Source organism: Hemicordylus capensis, chromosome 1 (genome assembly GCF_027244095.1).
Source record: "Hemicordylus capensis ecotype Gifberg chromosome 1, rHemCap1.1.pri, whole genome shotgun sequence".
Taxonomy (NCBI): Eukaryota; Metazoa; Chordata; class Lepidosauria; order Squamata; family Cordylidae; genus Hemicordylus; species Hemicordylus capensis.
In genome coordinates, this window is record NC_069657.1 from 306712452 (window position 1) to 306735206 (window position 22755).

At 45.9% G+C, this 22755-nt stretch overlaps 1 protein-coding gene across 1 annotated transcript in view; it reads right to left on the minus strand.

Annotated features, from left to right (window-relative positions):
- Positions 1 to 47: 47 nt before the first annotated feature.
- The window catches only part of CGAS (cyclic GMP-AMP synthase), a 24537-nt gene continuing 1829 nt past the window's right edge, over positions 48 to 22755 (minus strand). The window contains exons 2-7 of the mRNA XM_053286889.1: positions 19701 to 19738; positions 17944 to 19470; positions 9245 to 9476; positions 7352 to 7597; positions 4885 to 4987; positions 48 to 1525 (exon numbers count right to left, since the gene is read on the minus strand). Of these exons, the coding sequence (XP_053142864.1) occupies positions 1171 to 1525; positions 4885 to 4987; positions 7352 to 7597; positions 9245 to 9476; positions 17944 to 18846 (1839 nt within the window). The 5' untranslated portion in view covers positions 18847 to 19470; positions 19701 to 19738 and the 3' untranslated portion in view covers positions 48 to 1170. The remainder of the gene's footprint in view (positions 1526 to 4884; positions 4988 to 7351; positions 7598 to 9244; positions 9477 to 17943; positions 19471 to 19700; positions 19739 to 22755) is intronic.

Consider the following 22755-nt stretch of genomic DNA (forward strand, 5'->3'; position numbering starts at 1 on the left):
GAAAAAAAAAATTCTTCAAAAATTCACCAATAATACTAGGAGCCACCAATTGCCTTGGGATTTTTGGGGTGGAGGACACCCATGGGTGGCTACCACCCACCCCAGCTTTTTTGCCCCTAAGGGCTCCACATTGTGAGTTATGGGCAAAAATTAATTTTAAAAAAAAATTGTAAAAAATCAGAGGAAGGTCCAATCGACTTGAAATTTGGGTGGCAGGTAGAACACAATGTCCCCTTCAAAACCAGCCACTTTTTGTAATCCGAACCGGTTCGAAACCGAACCGGACCGGGGGGGTGGTCCGGCAAAACCAAAACCGAACCACCCCGGTCTGGTCCGGACCCGGTTCGGACCCGAACCGAACTGGGAGAACCGGTTTTATGCACATCCCTACTCTCCAGGATGATCAGTCTTCAACTTGGCATTTAAGGTCTCTCAGTGGTGCATTCATTGCTGTTGTAATCGAGTCCATCCACCTTGCTGCTGGATGTCGTCTTCTTCTCTTAAACTTTTCCCAGCATTATGGACTTCTCGAGGGAGCTGGGCTTTCTCATAATGTGTCCGAAGTATGATTGTTTGAGCCTGGTCATTTGTGCCTCGAATGAAAATTCTTGACTGATTTGTTCCATGATTCATTGGTTTGTTTTCCTGGCTGTCCATGGTATCCTCAAAATTCTTCTCCAGCACCAAAGTTCAAAAGCGTCAATGCTTTTTCTATCTTGCTTCTTCAAATTCCAGCTTTTGCATCCATAGTGTGTTAGCGGGGAAACCATTGTCTGAATGATTCTAATCTTTGTAGGTATAGACACGTCACGGCATCTAAATATCCTTTCCAAGGCCTTCATTGCAACCCTACCAAGTGCTAGTCTGTGGCATATTTCTTGACCAGCATATGCACCACTGTTTTAAGGTCTTACCTCCAGAAATGGATGCAGCTGGCATATCAGCCGAAGCTGATAAAAAATGCTGGCCACTGCCTCAACCTGAAAAACCAGAAAGAGTTTGGGATCCAGGAGCACTCCCAACCGACATACCTGGTCTTTCAGGTGGAGTGTAGCCCCATCCAGATGTAAACATGTTAGATATTTACAGAGCATAAGTTCAAAGGGAATAGATTCCAATTTGGTTTGTGTGAGGTTTTTTAAAAATTCAAGTAGTTCCTATTTTTTGTAATTAAACTTCTAGAAAAAATATTGGAAACCCATTCTCTCTTTCCTTTTCAATTACTCTTGCAAGTGCCTTACATTTTGTTGCTTCAATTCTGCGTGTATAGAATAAGTTGAACTCTGGTATAAAAAAGTGCAGAAGCTCAGAATTTCTGAGACAATTCAGAAAGTAATCCAAAAGTCTGTTGAAGCAGGCCTCAAGGTCTGTGTAAAGCCAGTTGTCATCAGAGGACCATTTGGAACATACATGGAAAAAGGCAGTTTTGACATGATAAGAACAGAATTTGTCAAATTGATTTCTGTTGTCATGTTTTGTTTTAAGCTGCTCCAGAAGATATTTCAGAAGCTTTAGGCATTCCTTCCTGTTAGGAAATAATGAAAATAATTGTGAGACAGATTTTCTAAATACAGAACTCCTACTATGCAGAGATCCTACAGCTGCAATTGGTTTAAGGGAGACATTTACTTTGCATATGCCTGTGCAGAATAGGCAGTGTTGTTGAGTCGATAGTGTTAGACTTTACTATTAAGAAAATGGGAATTGTGAAGCACCATGTAAATTCAGAAATGATAGTCACAAATGGTGGTTGCTTCAAACATAAACCACTGGGCTTTAAACAAAACAAAACAAAAAAATCAAATTTGTTACAATTGTGTCATACCCAGTGATGTAGCAAATTCAGAAGTGCAAGCGCTCTCCGTGACAGCCCCCATGGCCATACCCAACCCAACAGCCAGAGAAGCCAAAATGTACCAGAGCTCTATCTCTGCGTTTACCCACCCACCCACCCTCCACTGGACCCTGGTCATACCAATTGCTTGGAGCCTATTCAGATACTACTTTCAGGCAGATGTCTCAACCCAATAAGAAGCTCAGGGTTCCATACACCTTTATCATGTGTCCAGATACGGACCTTAATATAATCTTCAGAGGCCCTGCTCCGAGTGCCCCTGCCAAACAAGCCTTGTTGGTTATTGCACCCCATTTATGGAATAGTCTCCCCAGTGAGGTTCAGCTGGCTTCATCACTTTGTTCTTTTAGACCCCCGCTAAAGACCATTTTGTTCGCAGGCCTTTTTAAATTTTGATTTTTAAATTTGATTTTTTAAAACTGGTTTTTAAATAAGCTTTTGTATTGTATTGTTGTGTGTGTGTGTGTGTGTGTGTGTGTGTGTGTGTGTGTGTGTGTGTTGTGATTTCAGGTGTTATGTATTTTTACTTGATGTTTTAATACTGTGTTCTGAGCCACTCAGAAAACAATTTGTTATGGGGTGGCTAACAAATCAAGTTTATTATTACTATCTCACAGTGAAAAACATCTGATTTACGATGCATTTTATTTAAATTCCAGTACAGGAAAATCTCTATATTTGTGGGGGTTCCATTCCACTCTACAACCGCAGATACAGAATCCACAAGTATCAATGCATTGGGGCAATGGGGATTGGGGGGTTAGGTTCTGGTCAGCCAAAAAAATGCAGTGGGGATGGTAGTGGCGGCTCCATGTACCTTTAGGGGGATGGCAGCGAAGGTGTCCACAGTGGCGGGGACTCCTCCTTTTTAAAACCACCACTGTGCTGGCAGCAGCGGCAGTGGTAGGGACTACTTCTCCCTTCCCGCCTGCTGATTTGCAACCCATTTCAAGCCTCTCTGCGCACGTGTGTGTGTGCACAAAGAACCAAAATGGGCTGCAGACCAGCCCGTGTTGTCATTTGGGAGGCAGGCGCAGAGAGAGAAATCATTGCCACTGCCCTCCCTGCTGCACAGTGGCAGTTCTTAAAAGGTCGGAGCGCCTGACCCCACCTCCACCACTATCTATGCTGCTATGGCCTCCTCCTCCTCTCCCTTCGCCTCCCTCCAACCCAAGCCCTTTACTTGTAAAGGGGAACCCTTGCCAGATTCCCCTTTACAAGTATGGCTGTGGCCAATCAGACTGGGCCCCCAACCAGCATATACACGAATTCAAAAGGCTCCTGTCCCCCTGCTGTGTATGTAGAGGTCTGGTGCCTATTCCCCAACCACGGATACATGAAACCACAAGTGCTGAACCCTTGGATAATGAGGTTTGCCATGTCGGGGTGTGTGTGTCACTCTTTTAAAAACTGATAAGCCTCAGCTCATACCTGAAACAGCTTTTATATAGACCTTACCTGCCCTTCAACTAAAAACCCCAGGGCAGTTCATAACAATAAACATAGTAATAAAACTTCAACAAAAACAGACCTACATAAAAAAGAGAACCAGGGGCCACTCATCGGCCAAAAATCTGTGTAAAAATGGCAACCCATTTCCTCAGAATGGCTGGATGAGAGGGAGCCACAGAGATCTCAACCATGAGTGAATTCTGCAGGCTGGTGGTAATCCCTGAGAAGGCCCTGTCCCGCATGCTTGACAGATGGGCTCAGCAGGTGTCAGCATGTGAAGCAGAGCCCTCCTAGCTGACCTCATCAGTGAGGCAGATTCAACTAAAAACAGGCAGTCCCTAAGGTGGGGCCTAAGTCGTTTAGGGCTTTAAAGGTGATAACCAGCACCTTAAATTGTGCGTGGAAACAAATGGACAACCAATGCAGTGTCAGCGGACTGATGTGATACGTGCACCGCATGCAGTCCCAGAAATCAATCTGGAAGCCACCACCTGCAGTTTCTGAATACTTTAAAGGCAGCCCCTCATACAGTGTGTTGCAATAATCCAAAATATGACATGACTAAGGCATGGGTGACCACCTTAAGTGGCACAGTGGGGAAATGTGGTTGGCGGGGATTAGAGAAGGACCTTTTTGGTTGTGGTCCCTCAGCTTTGGAACACCCTCCTGAAGAGCTTTACCATGCACCCTCCATCATTTAAAAACAAGCAAACACCTGCAGATCAATGTTGCCTCTAAGACATGTGTGCATGCCCTCACATGTTTTTGTTGTCTGCTCAGTCAATTTTAGATCCTGCTCACATTGAATCAGGAAGGTCCCACTCTGAATGCAGGTGGGCACACACTGCCTTGATATTGCCGTCCAGAACATAACTCATTCTGCACACAGATGAAAAGAATTAGAGAGAACACTGCTGCAGATGCATCTTTTTAGAGGCTTTTAAATGTTTTATCCGCTGCTTAAATCTGCTAAGTCTTTAGCTTTATACTTATAACTTCTAATCTGAAATGTTTAGAATTCCTAAGTTTTAAATGTGGTTTTAACCTACTCTTAACTTTTATTTTATTTTTTTAAATGTTGTGAGCCATCCGAAGTAGATGGGGCAGGGTATAAATATTTTTAATTAATTAATTAATTAAGGGGTAGGGGGAAGCATGTGAAGCCACAGAAGTGTATCTTGTAGCACTAGACAATTCTCTAGCATTATATCTGACCAGGGTATAGTGAGGTATAAGTTTAAGATCTGAGATTAAGAGGTCAAAAGCCACACATTCAGCTATTATTGATAAGATGTTTAGGAGGGAACCATTCCAGGTGTATTTTATCAGCCATACGATTTTGTACCAGTCCAGATCAAACCACTGCTGGTTTGAACCTGTGGAAGTTAGGATTTTTTGGCACCCAGCTAATTTTACCTGCTTCAAACGCAGGAGAATAATTCAGGCAATAAAACTTCCCTGTTACTCACTAATTAATAAGAAATTGCTCCAGCAGTTTATATGCTTTAGCCATTATACCAATTTCTCTAGTATAATGGCTAAAGCAGATTACAAACAATGTCATTAAAGATACTAACCTACAGCATTTTCCCCCACCACTTTCACAGCATGTCTTTTTGTTGCCATGATGCTTTATTATAATCTTCTCAACAAGCGAGAAAGAGAGGCGCCAAGTGTCTTCTAGGTTTTAAGAAACAAAGAATGAACAAGTTACTGCAATATTGATTCTAGCAATGAAGGACATTTTTTCAAAGTAGTTCAGCATTATTTCCACTTGAAACAATGGAAGTAATGCTACGCAACTGCATGTGGGCTCTTTTTAAATATTTCTGCAGGAGTGCTGTTTGGCAACCCTGCCAAGACTGCCTTCCATGTGGGCAGTAGCCCTGGTGGGTCCCCAACACCAGTGTTAAATTACACTGAATGTCAGCTGCTGACAAAGGTGACTTGGGTTCGCTTAAGTGTTGATCTGCAATAGATGCTCTAAAATCTTTTTAAGACACTGGCCCACGCATACCACACAGCGTCTGCTGCTGGCATTTTTTGAAAATTGTCATGATTGCACAAGAGCACTCTTGCAAAAATCCCCAACAATTGCACAAAAACAGTTGTGCAACACTGAGGCCACTGGAAATAATGGTCAAATGTAGTAGCATAGGGAGGACACCAGTGGCCTGTTCAGCCAGCCGCCACTGGCCTCCTCCACCCCAGCCTCGCCCCCTGCCTCAGATATCAGATGCAGGGGGTATGGCCATGTTAGCAAACACGGCCATAAAATCAAGTAAAATTCGGCTAGCACTGTGTTTGCAGCCTGGCCAGGATGGCTTCTCCCGGCTTGCAAAGGTAGAGAAAGGCGTTCCTAGCCGGGCTGTGAGCCCAGCACTGGCTGAAACTTCTCAAAAGCGGAGCCGTGTGACACATGGCCCCGTTTGCTAACATGGCCATGCCACCTGCATCTTGATGACACATGCAGGTGTGTGGCTGGGGCGCGAGGTGTGGCCCCTGAGGCGCACCGGCCCTGGTTCTTTGAACCCCCATGTGGAATGGTGGCTCCACCCTGGTCAAAGGGTCACACAACTGCATTTGCTCAATTTTTCAGGATTTGCACAAGAGCACTCTTATGCAACTACAGCTATTTTGTTTTAAATGCCTGTAGCAGCATGAATGGTGGGGAAACTGCCCGCAGGACACTACATGGTATGTGGACCACCATAAGCACTGCAATTCATAAAAGCAGACAATACAGCAGATTTTCTGCAGTGAAAAGCCACAACTTGTGACCCAAGTACTTCAGATCTGTGTTGATAAGGACTGTCAGCCAGCATAAGTGCCATCGTAAAAGACAGTGACCCACATCTTCTACAGCACTATGAAGGTAGGAAAAAGCTCCACCCTCACAAAGTGGCTGGAATCCAGCTGAGATTTTAATTTCTTCCCCCCTCCTCTCCCTCCACCCATGCAGGGCTACAGAGCAAGGTATCAATCCCTACCACTGAAAGCACTGCAGATGATGTGGACGATTGTGTTTGCCTTGGAACAAGGAACATACTCCACTTCAACACCATTTCTCCCCCTTCAAGTGTACAACAAGTTAAAGGCTACTTTAGCCGCCATGATACAAACAGTTCACATCACAGCAACTCAATCTCACCATTAGCACTGAGTTATTAGACTAGTTCTCAGTCTTAAAGTTTTACACATTTGTCTTGATGCTTAAGGGATAGCAAAGGATGAAAAACTAATGGATCCGCTAATCATTTTTTGTTAGAACAAACATCTATGAGTTTTGTACAGGGGATAGCAACCTACAACAAGAGGACCCCGTTATCTGCAGGGGCGGATAGCAAAACTGCGGATAATGGGAAATTAAAGTCAATGGAAATTGAGAGGGCAGGTTCCCAAACTAAAACAGATCACCCCCAAATTGTCAAAAATTATCCCCAAAACTTGAAAACAGGTCAAATAAAGTGCCCTACCATGTTCCACAGGCCTTTAGGAGTCCAAGGATGGCCCCCACGAGTTGAAATGTTGCCAAAATTTGGCAGAAAATCACTTTTTTAAAAAAGAGCCAATGGCTCCTGCACTCAGAATGGCTGCCAGAAATGAACTCTTGAGGTCATTTATGGCCACCCCCAACCTGCAGATATGTGAGTTTAACCCCCTTTTTGCTGCCCGCCCACCCCACCCAGTATTCTGAGGTCGGATGTCCATTGCTCAACAGGGATATGCAAAACTGTGGATGATGAGTCCACGAATAGCTATGTTTCCCTGTACTGTAGGCGGTTGAGCTATCCAAGTTACATGGAACAGCTAGAACATCTGGCACAGTACTTGATTTTCTCTGCTCTTGCAGTACATGAGCACCCTCGTCCCATTGTGCAAACACATTTGTGATGTAGAGGAAAGGATTGGACTACTGACAGGCTTGCTGGGATAAAATTCAAAACCCTTTGACCTAAGGCCTTGTGCAAGACGAAGTGTGTGCGTGTGTGCACGCACACACACTGAGCCGGGCAATAAATACATGATTTTTATTTTCAATACCTATTAAGCACCTTCCATCTTTGACATTCTTAGGCACTAGGTAGAGTGGTTCACTGAGCAACTTTTTCCTTTCTTTAGCTCCTAGCCAGCTTTTAACATCCAGACCATCCTTTGTACTGTCACACAATTTTCTATCAGTTTCCAAAGCAAGGATGATATCTACTGATATATCTGAAGGAGCCTCTCCAATAAGAAGAGTTACTGCTGGACATCCAGCCTTCTTTTTCACCATCGACACTTTCTCTTCTGTTAATAGCAAAACATGAATTACATCGTATATTGGAGAGAGAAAATGTATTTGAGGATTTCAGGTGGCTTCTTCACAAAGAGATATGCACAAAGTAGTAAGCTAATGCAAAATATTACATAAACACAGTATAACTGAGTTACCACATAGATTTTTTTAACACAAGGAGTTCATTTGTGGAACATAATGCCACTGGCTTACATATCGTGCAAGAGCTTATTGCTCTGTCAGTGGGGTGCCTATGCTACCTTTGTCCATCAGAAACCTGCATGCCCATTGCTGAAGTGGCTCCATGGCTGCTAAAAGCAGCATCAGCATGGAAACAACTCTCAGAGCAAGTCACTGGTGCTCTTTTTAGCAGCTACCGGGCTGCTCCGGCAGCATGTATGTGGCTTTGAGATGGACAGAACCAGCGTGTGCACCCTGCTGTTACATCAACAGACCCCTGCATGTATGTAAGCCAATGGCATTACTTGCTGGGTGACTCTGGGCCAGTCACTTCTCTCTCAGCCCAACCTACTTCACAGGGTTGTTGTGAAAGAGAAACTCAAATATGTAGTACACCACTCTGGGCTCCTTGGAGGAAGAGCGGTATATAAATGTAAAATAATAATAATAATAAAAATAATTACTGAACTACTGCTGACATGCATCATGGAATGGGCAAGGTGGTAATTACCCTGGCTGACATACTGCTCTTGCCCAAGATGCAAGAATTGCACTAACGTAGTTGCACAATAGAGGGCCGTTGATAATAATAGCCCTGTATCATACAACTGCATTTGTGCAATTTTAGCATCTTGCACAACTGCTCTGTTGCTAGGCAGAAAGAGTGTTAGTATGTCAGCCACTCTCACGTTCTAGTACTCTTCCTCTACAGCAGAAAACTACTGCTTTGTGCTGGTCAACGACCGTAATAAAGATTATTATTATTATTATTATTATTAACTACTGCTTAAGCCCAGTTTCACCACGACAGTACAGGCCTGCATGTGGAATACACATTGTTTAAATTGGGTTCTCAGATACAGAATATGCACGGTCAGCATATTGGCACAGTGTCCGTCCAGGCTACAAACCCATGGCATGCTAGCAGCACACACACAAAGACAGAGAACCTAATTCAAACAACACTGTCCCAGTTGCATACAGAGCAAGCCGTTCTTATTTCCTTGCATCATGTCTAAATTGTTGAAGAGGCAACATGTAATCAGAGTTTCTTAGGTTGTCTGCAGAATAGTTTACAAGCTGCCTTAACAACCTTCACTTAAGAGTATCTGTAGAGCAGTTTACATATATATGCCAGATTTATTCCACTACATTATTCCTCCTGTATATAGGACCGTGAAGAGAAATTTCAGTGAAAGTTGGGCTGCACACAGAAACTCTGCAGCCATTTCCACAGCTGTGGCAACATCTCTTCCATAAGTTCTGTCCTGAACACTAGCTGACCCTAACAAAAGGTTTAATTTCACTTGCCTGTGGCTTTTGCTCTGCTCAGCTGCCAAGTCATGCTCAACAGTAAAATAGTGTTTTAATTTTGTGCTCAGGTTCTACTAATTTCAGGTGAACTAGATAGTGTTTGTGTATGCACAGTTACTCATCTCTAAAGAGGCAGAAGATAATATAAAGTAATAAATACTTGCCTTTTATTTTCTGTACTTCTTCTACAATAATGTTCCTTAGTGCTGAAAGCATTTGGGAAGCTGAAAGTTGTCCTTTATCATTTAAAAATTTGTCTAAGTTCCCTCTTCCGGGATTCCTTTTCAGTTTTGCAAAATAATAAGCACCAGCAGAAGCATCAGCATCACAGCGTTCCAGCTCAAGTCTTAGTTTTGGAAGTATAAGCATAATATCAAATTCATCTGGGTTAGATATCTGTGAGCCAGACAAACAAAAGCACATATTATTTCTCATCTTTCCAAGTTTCAAGGTGGATAGGAAAATTAAATGTAAAATGTATTACAAGAATAAAGCACAACTCTATTATCCAAGTAGAAAGCCCATGTTAGCCCCACAATCTCCCCTATAATGATAGGAAGAAAGGTAACGGCATGGCTTAATTGCCTAGCTGGGCTGCAAGGATTAGACACAGTGGCCGCCTTCAGACATAACACCAAATCAGAGGCAATCATACCAGAGGTTCCATGTTGTGGTTGTCCGAATGTGTGAAACCATGGTTTCATCACTCAACCAACCTGTGGTTTTCCACCCTAAACCGTAATCTGAATTTTTGGTTTGCAGTGAGTTTCACTGCTGGAACCTCAGTTTCAAAGGCAGCATTGTGTGATCCAAATTCTGCGACCTTAGTAACCTGGGTTTTGTGCTGTGGCTGCTCCCGAAACCATAGAGAGGGTGGCTCAGACCAGCCCAGAAATGCGTCAGCTCTATGCCTGCCCCACTTCTCACTGGCCACCTCTCGGATCAGTTGCCCTGCCCTCCACAATCTCCGCATTCCTGCAGTTGCCTGGCAACAGGGACACCACATTGCTGCATCCCAAGCTTCAATGCATTTAATTGCAGTTTCTATACAACACGTTTTAGCTTCCATCCGGGGAAGGGGAGGGGGCACTTGTGCAACGAACCCTTTTATTAATAACACACCTGATCAAGTGTGGCTGCCCAGCAAGGCATCCTTTCTAAAAGGTTGCATGTGAAGTGTAGTTGGTCAGCAGGGCATTGACTTCCTGGATGTCTGAACAGTACCTGTATTAAGATTCTCATGGATGGTGCTGCTTGCACCAACAATATACACTATGATCTACTCCTGGTGTTTTCCTACTCTGCTCACCTGAAACCGCCTGGACACATGGAGCAGCCCGGACTCCTTGAGAGTCTGGAAGGGTTTAGTGGGGATGAGAAGGTATGGAGTATGAACTCTATTATTAACCAGAGATACCAGAAGCCCCACATCAGCAAGGGGCCCTAGAGCTGGATGGCCTACCTCATGAGAGTGCAATCTAATGGAGTGCCGAAGCTCATGGAGCCTCTGGTCATCCCCAGTGGACTGGCCATCTCATGAGAGGGCTAATCCCCAGCAAGCAAGCTGACACAGGGGCAGGAGTATGTTGGGGCTTCCTGGACTGCTTGGCCTGGGTCTACCAGTCAAAGAGCACTTTTTGTCACAGTGGACCAAACCCCAGGATCCTTTGCTCACCCTCAAATACATGTTCCCTCCTAGGATGTCATCATGACTCCTTCCAGGAGTAACGGAAAACTGGTGCCCCTCTGCATCCCTCGATACTAGTAGTTGTACTTGTGCTGGGCAGGCTTAGTATGGCTGTGGGGCCCTAGCAAGGGCAGTGGTACAAGTGGTGAGAGGAATGGGTTTAAATGCCCTTTCCCTGCCGAGGGCAGCCGAACATAAGAACAGCCCTGCTAGATCAGGCTCAAGGCCCATCTAGTCCAGCATCCTTTTTCACAGAGTGGCCCACCAGATGCCACTGGAAGCCTACAGGCAGGAGTTGAGGGCATGTCCTCTCTCCCGCTGTTACTCCCCTGCAACTGGTACTCAGAGACATTCTGACTTTGAGGCTGGATGTGGCACACAGCCCTCCGACTAGTAGCCGTTGATAGACCTCTTCTCCATGAAGTTATCCAAACCCCTCTTAAAGCCATCCAGGTTGTTGGCTGTCACCACATCTCGTGGCAGAGAATGCCACAAGTTGATTATGCGTTGTATAAAAAAGTACTTTCGTTGATTGGTCCTAAATTTTCTGGCACTCAATTTCATGGGATGACCCCTGGTTCTAGTGTTAAGTAAGAGGAAGAAGAATTTCTCTCCATCCACTTTCTCCACACCACGCATGATTTTATAGACCTCTATCTTGTCTCCCCACAGTCATCTTTTTTCTAAACTAAACAGCCCCAGGTGTTGTAGCCTTGCCTCATAAGGAAGGTGCTCTAGGCCGCTGATCATCTTGGTTGCCCTCTTCTGCACCTTTTCCAGTTCAACAATGTCCTTTTTAAGATGTGGTAACCAGAAATGTACACAGTATTGCAGGTGTGGCCGCACCATCATTTTGTATAAGGGCATTATAATATTAGCCGTTTTATTTTCAATCCCCTTTCTAATGATCTCTAGCATGGAATTGGCCTTTTTCACAGCTGTCACACATTGAGTCAACACTTTCAATGAGCTGTCCACCACGACTCCAAGATCCCTCTCCTGGTCAGTCACTAACAGCTCAGATTCCACCAAGTTCTTGTAGTTGGGGTTTTTCATCCCAACGTGTACCCTTGCCAACACTGAACCATATTTGCCATTTTGTCTGCCACTCACCCAGTTTGAAGAGATCCTTTTGGAGTGCCTCACAATCCGTTTTGGATTTCACTACCTGAAAGCGTTTGGTATCATCTGCAAATCTGGCCACCTCACTGCTTACCTCTGCTTCTAGATCATTTATGAATAGATTAAAAAGGACCAATCCCAGTACAAATCCCTGGTGGACCCCATTTATTAATTCCCTCCATTGTGAGAACTCTCCATTTATACCTACCCTGTTTCCTGTCCTTCAACCTGTTAGCAATCCACACACGTACTTCTTCTCTTTTCCCATGACTGCTAAGTTTTCTCAGGAGTCTTTGATGAAGAACTTTGTGCTTTTTAGAAGTCCAGGTATACTATGTCAACTGGATCACCTCAATCCACACACTTGTTGACACTCTCAAACAACTCCAAAAGGTTTGTAAGGCAAGATTTACCTTCTGCAGAAGCCATGCTAGTTCTATCCCAGCAGGCCTGTTCTTCTATGTGCTGTACAATTTTATCCTTGAGGATGTTTTCCATCCATTTGCCTGGAACGGACGTTAAGCTAACTGGCCTGTAATTTCCCGGATCACCTCTGGATTGCTTTTTGAAAATCGGTGTTACATTTGCTACTTTCCAGTCCTCCAGTACAGAGCCTGATTGCAGGGATAAGTTCTATATTTTAGCAAGGAGGCACATTTTTGGTCCCAACATGCACCATGACAGCTGTCTAAGTGTCTATCTAGACACTGTGTGATGTCTGCAACCTTTGTACCAGGTAGACAGGTCACCGTGCGGTCAACACGCAGGTCAAACCCATCTCTCTATACCTCTAATGATTGGATCACCCACTACAAGGAGACCCCATTCCCCCAGAGGAGTATCCCCGGTGCGAGACAATAAGGGCTCATCTTCCATGGAAGGGGTCCTTTCTAAAGGAGCATTTCCCTCTTTCTCAGACCGATATCCTCCTTCCCTGAGATCTTCATTCTCCCTGACAGCAGAGGAGCTATCAGCCTTGGAGTGGGATGCCTCTACCATGTCCCTGAAGGTCTCATCACATGCCTCTGAGCTTCTCCAGATCTGCCACCTTGGTCTCAAGGGAACAAACTTGTTCCCTGAGAGCCAGGAGCTCCATGCACCGAGCACACACCCATGACTTGTGTCCATGGAGCATTTTTAACTGATATTGTTTTAATTTTGTTTTTAGAATATTGTTTTTAAAATTGTTTTTAAACTGCTGTGTTTTAAGTTTTGTTTTGTTTTTAACTAATGTTTTATCTTTGTTTTTATCTGGTTGTGAACCGCCCAGAGACGCAAGTTTTGGGCGATATAAAAATATGTTAAATAAATAATTAAATTAATTAAATAAATAAAAGAGTCATACATGTGACACTCTGCAATACACAGGGAAGTGCCCCCTCCCTTGCTGACCTTCTATCTTCATAACTGGTTTTGTTGGCAGTTTACAGTATTTACTTTATTAGAAGGTCAGGTCTCAGCTGTATTGGTCAGCTATTGAACTGTCCAAACTGCCTTTCTCAAAAACATGAAGGAGGGATTTGTACTTACGTTCTCTTCTCCACTAGGCTCCTTGTAATCACAGGGACTTGCTCCAGGCTCTCCCGCATACTTCCCACTAAACTCGAATGCCCTGTTTGCTATCCCTGTTGGCTAAGCTCTGTTCACTATGCTCTTAGGCCTTCACCTCTTATGTAGAGAGTAGGCTTCAAACTGAGACACAGGAATGTGGCTCAAAGGAATGTGGGGCCTCCCACAGCCCTAGCTGACTCCACCCCCTCCAGGCAGGGAGAAACAAAAACTGGATGCCACAGGAGTTTGCTAGCCTTGGCAAATAACAAACACACCAACTAGGACTTATGCCTTAAAGAGAAACCAACATCTCACAATCTCCCCTCCTCCTGTTAGTTAGTTTGAAGGGGGGAAAGGCTTGATGTTGTTTAGAAAAGCTTGCTCACCTCCTGAAGCTGCTTCTGCTCTTCCCAGAGTAGGCTTCAAACTGATCAATGCCAGAAAGGCATGATCGCACAATCTTGAAGATCGTGGCCAATGGTTGCCGCTCTACTGATGTCCTCACACCTTGCCACAGTCTGGTGATGCGAGCACTTAAAAGCTTGTTGGGATGTGGCCTCGGTGGACCAGGAAGAGGAAGGGGCCCGTCTGCCCACAAGCCAGAGGCTGCGAAACCATGGCTCAGCAATCATCTGTGGGATGACTCCCGGGTTCACAGATTAACCACTGGTTTGTCCACCGGAGGTTTCACACTACTTCTGAAGATGGCCAGTGGCTGTCATCCAGAACAGCCATCTAGCAGAGCTGCGTCCCTACACAGAGAGGCTGCTATGGACTTAGCCTGTGTCTTGCAGAGCAGCACCACGCTTGCATGGTAGGAGTTATTTTTGCTTCTCCCCTCTACCCCCATAAGAATGCTCTACCTTCCAAAGATATGTCCTTGAGGACTGTGGAGCTGCATCCCTAGATGGTCACTCTGACATTATGTCAGACATTGTACAAGCACAATTGAACTTCAGAACATGCCTGAGCAAAAGTAACTGGCAAGGACTGGAATCATTTGAACAAATTACATTATATTCGCACTTTTAAGAAGATCAAGTTATTCACACAAGCAGTCCATTGATTTAAGAGTTTGATGGTTTTTAATAGTTTTAACATTATTTTAAATTTTAAATTGTTGTAATGTTTTAACTTTTTTATTGTATTGTAAACTGCCCAGAGACTTGCATTTTGGGTGGTATATACATATTTTAAATAATAACAATGCCCGGGGTTGCACAGCCCTACTCAGGTAGGGGTGGTCTTATTGAGCGCCAAGATTGGTCCCAATCCTGATGCTCTTCACAAGGGTAGATCAGGTTTTTTACCTGGGCTTATACTGAGGTAGAAGGGCACAAGTGCCCAGTAATATGCCCCCAGTCAATGAGTGACCCCAGTCCCCAGTAATGCCAGATGTCTAGAATCCCCGGTAGTAGGTAAATCCCCCAATACATTGCACTCCTCGTGCAGTGCATTGGGGGATTTCTGAAGTCTGGGCTTTGTTTCCCCAGCCTCCAGATGGCCACATCGCCCGCTGCAACACAGTTTGTATGGGCACGTGACTGGCGTGCCCAAAGAGAAAGGATGGATCGTCGGGGAGGGGGGGACGTAGGTGCAATTCTGCCTTTGCCCCCGCCCTCTCCAGCCCTACACAGCAGTTGTTTGAACAATCTAAGGTGTATCCAAATCCTGTCTTCATTCACATTGTCTTGCAGTTGCAGAAGACAAAGGCCTACATTTTCTTTAATCATTTCTCACCTCCAGAAAATCTGTTCCTGAGAATTGGGGGACCCTCAGGAACAGGAACATAGGAAGCTGCCTTATACTGAGTCAGAACATTGGTCAATCTAGCTAAGTATTGTCTACACCAGGGATTCTCAGCGTTGGGTCCCCAGATGTTATTGGACTTCAACTCCCAAAATCCCCAAACAAAGGCCACTGGGGCTGGGGATTATGGGAGCTGAAGTCCAATAACATCTAGGGACCCAATGTTGAGAATCTCTGGTCTACACTGACTGGCAGTATTCCAAGATTCCAGGCAAGAGCCTTACACAGGCCTACCTAGAGATGCCAGGGATTGAACTTGGCACTTTCTGCATGCAAAGCAGATGCTCTGCCACTGAACTACAGCCCCAACCCCAATTGTAGATAGGGTAGTATGGGGATGCTGAAAGGAGAATCCATTAAAATCACACACCCCTCTTGCATCATTAAAAGCTCAAGGTGGAGGAAAGGTTTACTTCCCAAGAGAAATAAACAGTACAATAGCACTAGAGTTGGCAGAGTTGCAAGCTTTGATTTGGAGGGCTTGTTTTTAAGAACAGAGATTTTGCTTTTGCTTTAAAACTCAGCATATCAGTACATTATGTCCTACAAGCTCAGAAACCAAGGTAATTATAACAAAACAAAAAGTACTAATGATTTGTGCTTCCTTAACTCCAGCCTGACATCAATAGTTTCATCCCTTAGGTAGAGACCATGAAGAAGCATACCATGTAAAGCACCAGATCAAACTACCCCTCCCCCCAGCACTAGGGATGTGCACGAACCTGTTCGGAGGCCCTTTTACGGGCCTCCGAACAGGTTCAAACACCAGGGAGGTTCGAAGTTCAAGGCCAGGGGGGAGTGCTGCTTTAAGGGTGGGGGAGGGTGCACTTACTTCTCCCACCGCTTTCCCCCCACCGGTGCTCATTGCTGGTAAAAGCCTTTGGTGCGGCAGCGTACCTCCCTGCCGCCCCTTCCCCCTCCTCGGCCAGAAGTGCCGTAAGTACCGGGTGCGTATGCGCCATTACGACGTGCACGTGTGCTCACGCTACAGGTGCACGCACACCTGGTACTTCTGGCCACTTCTGCCCGAGGAGGGGAAAGGGGCGGCAGGGAGGTACGCTGCCGCCCCAAAGGCTTTTACCAACAACAAGCGCTAGCAAGGGGAAAGCGGCAGGAGGGGTAAGTGCACCCTCCCCCACCCTTAAAATGGCACCCCCACCACTTTCAAACCACCCTGCCGCGGTTCCATGCACATCCCTACCCAGCACCTGAAGTAACATGTTCGCCACTCCCGCCCCGGAATGGAGAGAATGTGCCCCACCCACTGCACTTCCCCCCTCCCACCGCATGTTCCCCCTTCCTTTCTCTTACCCAGCACCACACCCTCTGCTGCTGCTGCTCCTCCCCCTGCCCCCTCCTCTCTATCCTACATTCAACTGTCCTCTGTGCTTCTGCACCAGTTGTTCCTCAGTGTCTTGTAAAAAACCAGGCAGCTGGATGAAAAGCAGCGGCATTAGTTGGCATACTACCAGGTAAGGAGAGTGCTGGCATGGTGCCGCCACCACCACCCCCGCCAATAACCTGTGCCACCTGAAGTGACTGTCTCATCACACCTCATTAGCGGGCCAGCCCTAGCCATTTAATAGGTAGCCATAATGTTTGAAAGTCCCTTGCCAGATATGTAGATACAAATGTGTGTCACTGCAGCACCATCTTGTCAGTGTTGCCTGTGCTTGGTGATAACTATCATGGAGATGCCCCAAGCACTCATGATGAAATGCTGTAAATTATTTTCACTTATTACCCAGGGAGAGGCAATTACCCAGTGGCTACACCAGGAAAAAAATTGAGGGGGGGCACAGAAGAGGCAAAGTACATTTCTGAGCAGGCAAGCTGTGTTTTACATCATAAGAGATTTCTGAAACAGAAACGGGGCAGGGGCCAAACCCTGAGGAAGTCTGAGGGGGTGCTAACCTCCCCCCTCCCCAGAAGCCCTTGGCACTACCCCACAGAAACACTGTTCAGCAGTCTTAATCCAAGTTGTGGATTTTCCCATAAATTTTGAACTGGGATTTTTATTTTTTTGAAAATTTCCCATCTCCTTTGAAGACCTTTTTATTACATATAAAAGGAAATAAATCCAACAAAATTCTATGAAGAAAAGCAAACGTTTTGACATAAAAACGTCATTATCTATGCTTGGTGTTTAACCTGCATTCTTAGATAGCAAAATTTCCCCATGTAATTTCCCGCATTTGCATAAAATGCATTGATTCTTTTCTCAAAAAATATTACTATAGAAATTTTCGTGGTGCCTTAAATAGTTTGTGATCTGATTTGGCCTGTCATTTGAACTATCTATACAGTTTAACAAAAACCATCACTACCATTTTAATTTCCCCTCACCGTATCTCAACTTTTTTCAAGTAATCAGGTAGAAATTTTTGAAGTGGAAATTTTTCCACAGAAAAATTAAGTATGGAAATTTTTTCCACCCCACATCTCTGATTTCAATGTGTAAACTGGCAAGAGATGCAAGTTTTGGCCGTATATACACCTATTACATAAATAAGTTAAAATGAAACAACATCCGAATCAGCCCCATACATCAACATCTGCAATACACCAGACTACTGTTTCAGGTTTTGGAGCTGGCAGCCCTTTGGCTCTTGCTAGAAAAGCAGCCAGATCAAAAACGAGATGCCCTCAGAGATCAATGAAGCCTCCGGCCGCGTGTCTTCCCTTCCCGTTTACCTTTAGATGTTCATAGTAACTGCCGGATCCCAGTTTTTCAATAGAGCTGAAACACGGCTCCTTCTTGATGGCTTCGATCAGTTTCTCCCTGACCATGTTGACACGCCGCGAAGCCTCCGACACCGCCTTCTGACTCAAGGTGAGCGTCTCCAAGACCTTCTTCAGGCTCCGCTTCCCTTTCTGGTCAGGCTTCTCTTGGACGGTCTTCTTCAGAGAAGGGGCTTGCTTTCTGAAGGCGCCGTCTGCCATCTCCTGGGCAGATGCCCCTGCTCTCAGGACACACCCCTGTTGCTCCACCTGGGGCGCCCGGGTCTTCTCTGCCGCGGGTTGAGTTTTCTCCTCCACCCGGTCGGATTCCTCCCCTCTAGGGACGCCCTCCTTTTTCTTCTGGGAAACTTTTCTCTTCGTGCCGGCAATGACTTCTTTCCCCGCCTGGTAGGAGTCGTCTTCTGTGGGAATACGTTTCGGTTTCAGCGAAGCGGGGCTCTTCCTGCAGGCAGCTCCTGCCTTCCCCTGGTGGCCAGGCTCCTCTCCTCCTCCTTCCGAGGCGCACTCCTGCACTTTCTGGGGCGCTGTTTTCTTCTCTTTGCGGGCCATCCTTTGCCCTGGCTGCTCAGACTCCCCCGCTTGGGCGGCAACCTCCTTTCTGCTCTGGGAAGTTTTCTTCCTACCCGAGGCCACGTCTTCCCTCGCCTGGCCGGCTCCCTTTCCTTCATCCAAAGGCGATGCCTTGCTTTTGGTGGGATGTGTGCCAAGAGACGGCGGGGGGACGCTCGTTTGCGTTGCGCTCTGCCTGCGCCCTCGCCCCTTGGGGGCCGATGGGGACTTGGCTGCAGCTCCAGCATCCTGCACAGTGGAGTCCTTCTTCGCGCCTTTCCCTCTCCCTGTTGAGCTCCGCTCCATACCGTCGTCAGCCGGTTCCCGCCAAAGGAGTGGCGACTAAAGCTTGAACTGAAGATGCACCAACAGCGACGACAGAGCTCGCAGGTTTATTGGTTCAAATTGGTTCAGAGCCCGGCCCGCCCCGGTAAAACCCGCTTACCACGTGAGTGGGCCCATTCGCGTGGAGAAACGAAACTCAAGGCAAGACGGGAAGAAGAATTTTAGCTGGCAGCTGCATGTCCCACTCTCTCCTCCTTCCTCCAGGCTAGATTTGGCTGGGCTGCTCGCCAGCGAGTTTCCCGTAGAAACTTGCCCTCTGGTGACAGCAGGTGGGACCGTGGGGTGCCTCACCTGAAGAACGGTCAAATGTCTGCTGCTTCCTTTTCTGTGTCTCGCACACTGAGCGTCTGCAGGCAGCCCCGTTCAATGCTTCTCTCGTTTCCACCTCCTTCTTTATCGGACAGGGAGGGAGAGAGGGGAGGGAGAACAGGCAGCCTCGTGCCATGGTGCTGCGTTTTGCAGCACGCCGCCGCACTTCACAGTTATTGCAAGGGAGCCCGACTCTGAGGGACGGAAGGTAACAGGCACCCATGACATCATCTTCCATATCCCAGGATGCAGGCTTGCCAAGTCGCAATTGCTCTGCTAGCCGAGGAAAGAATTGCATTTTCCCCATTACGTTTCAGTAATTTTCAAATGTTGGGAAAATTATAATAAAATGCAAAAAAATCGGGGTGGGGGAGGACACCAACCAACTACCCAGGGCCCCCACACTTTAGGGTCCCCACCACCACCAAATCTTGTACATTTCTTAATGGATGAAGTGTTAATAACATGGGCTTTACTGAGAAAGGTGTTTATACTTAATTTCTTACCTTGGTTCTGTGTTCATAAAAGGTTGTTTTTTACAGTTCTGAAATAGAAGATAAAATATCTTACTGCAGCAGGGTAGGAGGGCTGCCGGGCTGCCCGGGATGTGAAGGTGGGTGTGGTGTGTGGTGCCAGGTGCTACCTCATGCAGATCATGCCGCTTCTGCTCATGTCAATATGACATTGCAAGGGATGTTGCCCACTGAGTGCTTCTTTCCTTTCCCTTGCAAATAAGGGAGAGGAAAGAAGCACCTAGCCAGACTGTCAAAGAAAGCACTTGCTGACTGGATGGGCCACACATCCGTGCCCGGCGCTGATAACAACTCCTTTGTAGGGATGTGCACAGACCAGTTCGGAGGCCATTCTAAAGGCCTCCGTACCGGTCCGGACACGGGGTGGTTCAGTTCGGGAAGATGGGGTGGGGGGTTCCAATAAGGACAGGGGGGCTTTACTTACCCCTCCCAACAACCGCGCTGTATTTCCTAGAGAATCGGGCGGCAGGATACCTCCATGCCGCCCGATTCTGAATACATCAGGAGGAGCCACAGCCAAGCGGGGATTGAAGCGGGCGGCAGGGAGGTATCCTGCCGCCCGATTCTCTAGGAAATACGGCGCGGTTGTTGGGAGGGGTAAGTAAAGCCCCCCTGTCCTTATTGGAATCCCCCACCCCAGTGCCGGACCGCAGCTCCGCGGTTCCGTGCACACCCCTCCCTACTCCTTTGGTGGAAAGGGACATGATCAACATGGGGTAGTACACCTGGTGACAGCACACACTCAAGAACAAAACAAGACAGACCCAGGCCCAGCACACAGTGAACACAGCGGGGGTGGGCATGGCAGCCAAGAGCAACAGTTGCACCCTGGCAGACCCACACCCTCCTCCGTGACTCGGATATTTGTCTCCCTTTACCCAATGTTGGCTATGCCAATGTCTTACTGTAAGTATACATAAAATACTGGTTCTTAATAGTGTTTTCTCTGATGGATGTCCAGAGAAAATGTATTCCCATGGCCACGTGTGTACCATGTAGTCATGGAAATTAACTATTTAATTTTTCTGCTGCTAGCTTTTAACTTTAACTGGGTTTTTTAAAAGGTTAATAAAGAATAGGTTGAAAGTTTTTAAAAATTGAAATCCAACTTTGCAAGAGTTTTTCATCTTGTAAGGAAAGGAGCTTGGGACTTCTTGTTTGAGAGAGAGAATGAGCATGAGCATGAGCATGAGCCTTCCTATGAGATGGATCTCTTAAGAACTACAAGTTCAAGAGTCCCTTAGTTCATGCTGGCATTTTTTCTGCTCTTGAAGACTAAACAGGCCTAATAAAAATTAACAACAATGAGTGCATTATGATACATTTATCCATACTTTCATTGCAGCTATATAGTTTCATTGCAGCTATAGAGTTAAGTGATTTAAACTGACTTCCTTCCATACCTTAAAGGGACCTCAAATGATTATTTTTCCCAAGGCCCCTGAAATCCTAGGGCCACTTCTGGAAGTGCTTTCTTGAGGGAAGCTCTCGTGGTCCTCCAGCAAATGAGCAACAAGGACACCCTGGCCTTACAGTCACAATGCATGTTCATATTTTGGTGACTAATCAAAACTAAGTTTCAAAAGGAAAGGGAAGATATTTCAGTTGCATTTCATCTGGATTTCAACACAGTTAAGGGAGTTAAAAGCCATTTATCTTCCAATGTGCAAGTCATTTTGTGCATACCTTTCCAGCCTATCCGGACAGGTAGTTTCTTTGTGCTTAAAAAACTGGGCTTGCCACACTTTTTTCCTATTATGGCCATGACATGCCAAGGCAGGTACATAGGAACATAGGAAGCTGCCATATACTGAGTCAGATCATCAGTCTATCTAGCTCAGTATTGTCTTCACAAACTGGCAGAGCCTTCTCCAAGGCTGCAGGCAGGAATCTCTCTCAGCCCAATCTTGGAGAAGCCAGGCAGGGAGCTAGAGTCATCAGCACTGCTGGCACAAGGGACAAGTGCCCCAAATGCTTGGCTGTGTGCCCCCAACCTCTTGTCTGCCTGTCCACCTACCCCCTACACCTATCCCACCCTCTTTTTTTGGACAGTGCGGGAGGTGGTGTCAAGGTGGTACCCTCTGGGTGGGAATTAAACATTCCAGCCCAGCAGTGCTGCCTATCACTACCTCCTCCACTCTTGAGCCTCCATCCTAGTCTTGTGGTAGCAAGCATGACTTGTCCCCTTTGCGAAGCAGGGTCTGCCCTGGTTGCATAAATGGGAGACTACATGTGTGAGCAATGTAAGATATTCCTCTTAAGGGATGGGGCCACAGTGGGAAGAGTATCTGCATATTTGCATGCAGAAGGTTCCAAGTTCCTTCCCTGGTATTTCCAAGATAGGGCTCAGAGAGACTGTTACTCTGGCCTATTTTTGCACTATGCTGGACTATGGAAGCTCATACTAAAAAAGGAACAATGGACCAAAAACTGAACAAAAGGAAAAATCTAACATTTTTTTGTATGCTATGAAATACTCTTAGCAGAGAGAGGCCATAAGAGCCTCCAGCGAGAGATAGCTACCATTTGGCACAATATAGTCAAAGAGTGTTTTGAAGATAAGGCAGCAGATAAATCACTGGGTATAGGTCTTGGACTGTATGTGAGGAGACTGGAAGACCCATTTCCATCAGCGCCTTGTCAAATTAGTATATGGTTTGTAGTACCTTATCGAGGAGGAATGAAGAATAAGAATTACCAGGCTTAATGGTAGTAGTTCATTGAGGGAAATAAACAAGCCCTGTCAAAAGTGGGGATTGGATTTTTGATGGAATCCAGGTTGCCATGATCTACACAGGATATGGGATTTCTAATAACTATGGAGTCCAAAGAGCCAAAGAAAATTAAGGGTGCAACAGATGCAAACCAATTAAGAGTCTGAAAAGACAGACAAAGAAGGGAAGTGTGATCTTTGGATATAAAAAGTCAAGTCAGTAAGAAAATAGCAGATTTTTCTCTCTTCCTACATATATATTTCACTTTCCTTTCTTACAATGTACAGCCTTTTCCAAATCTCAAAGGTTAGGCT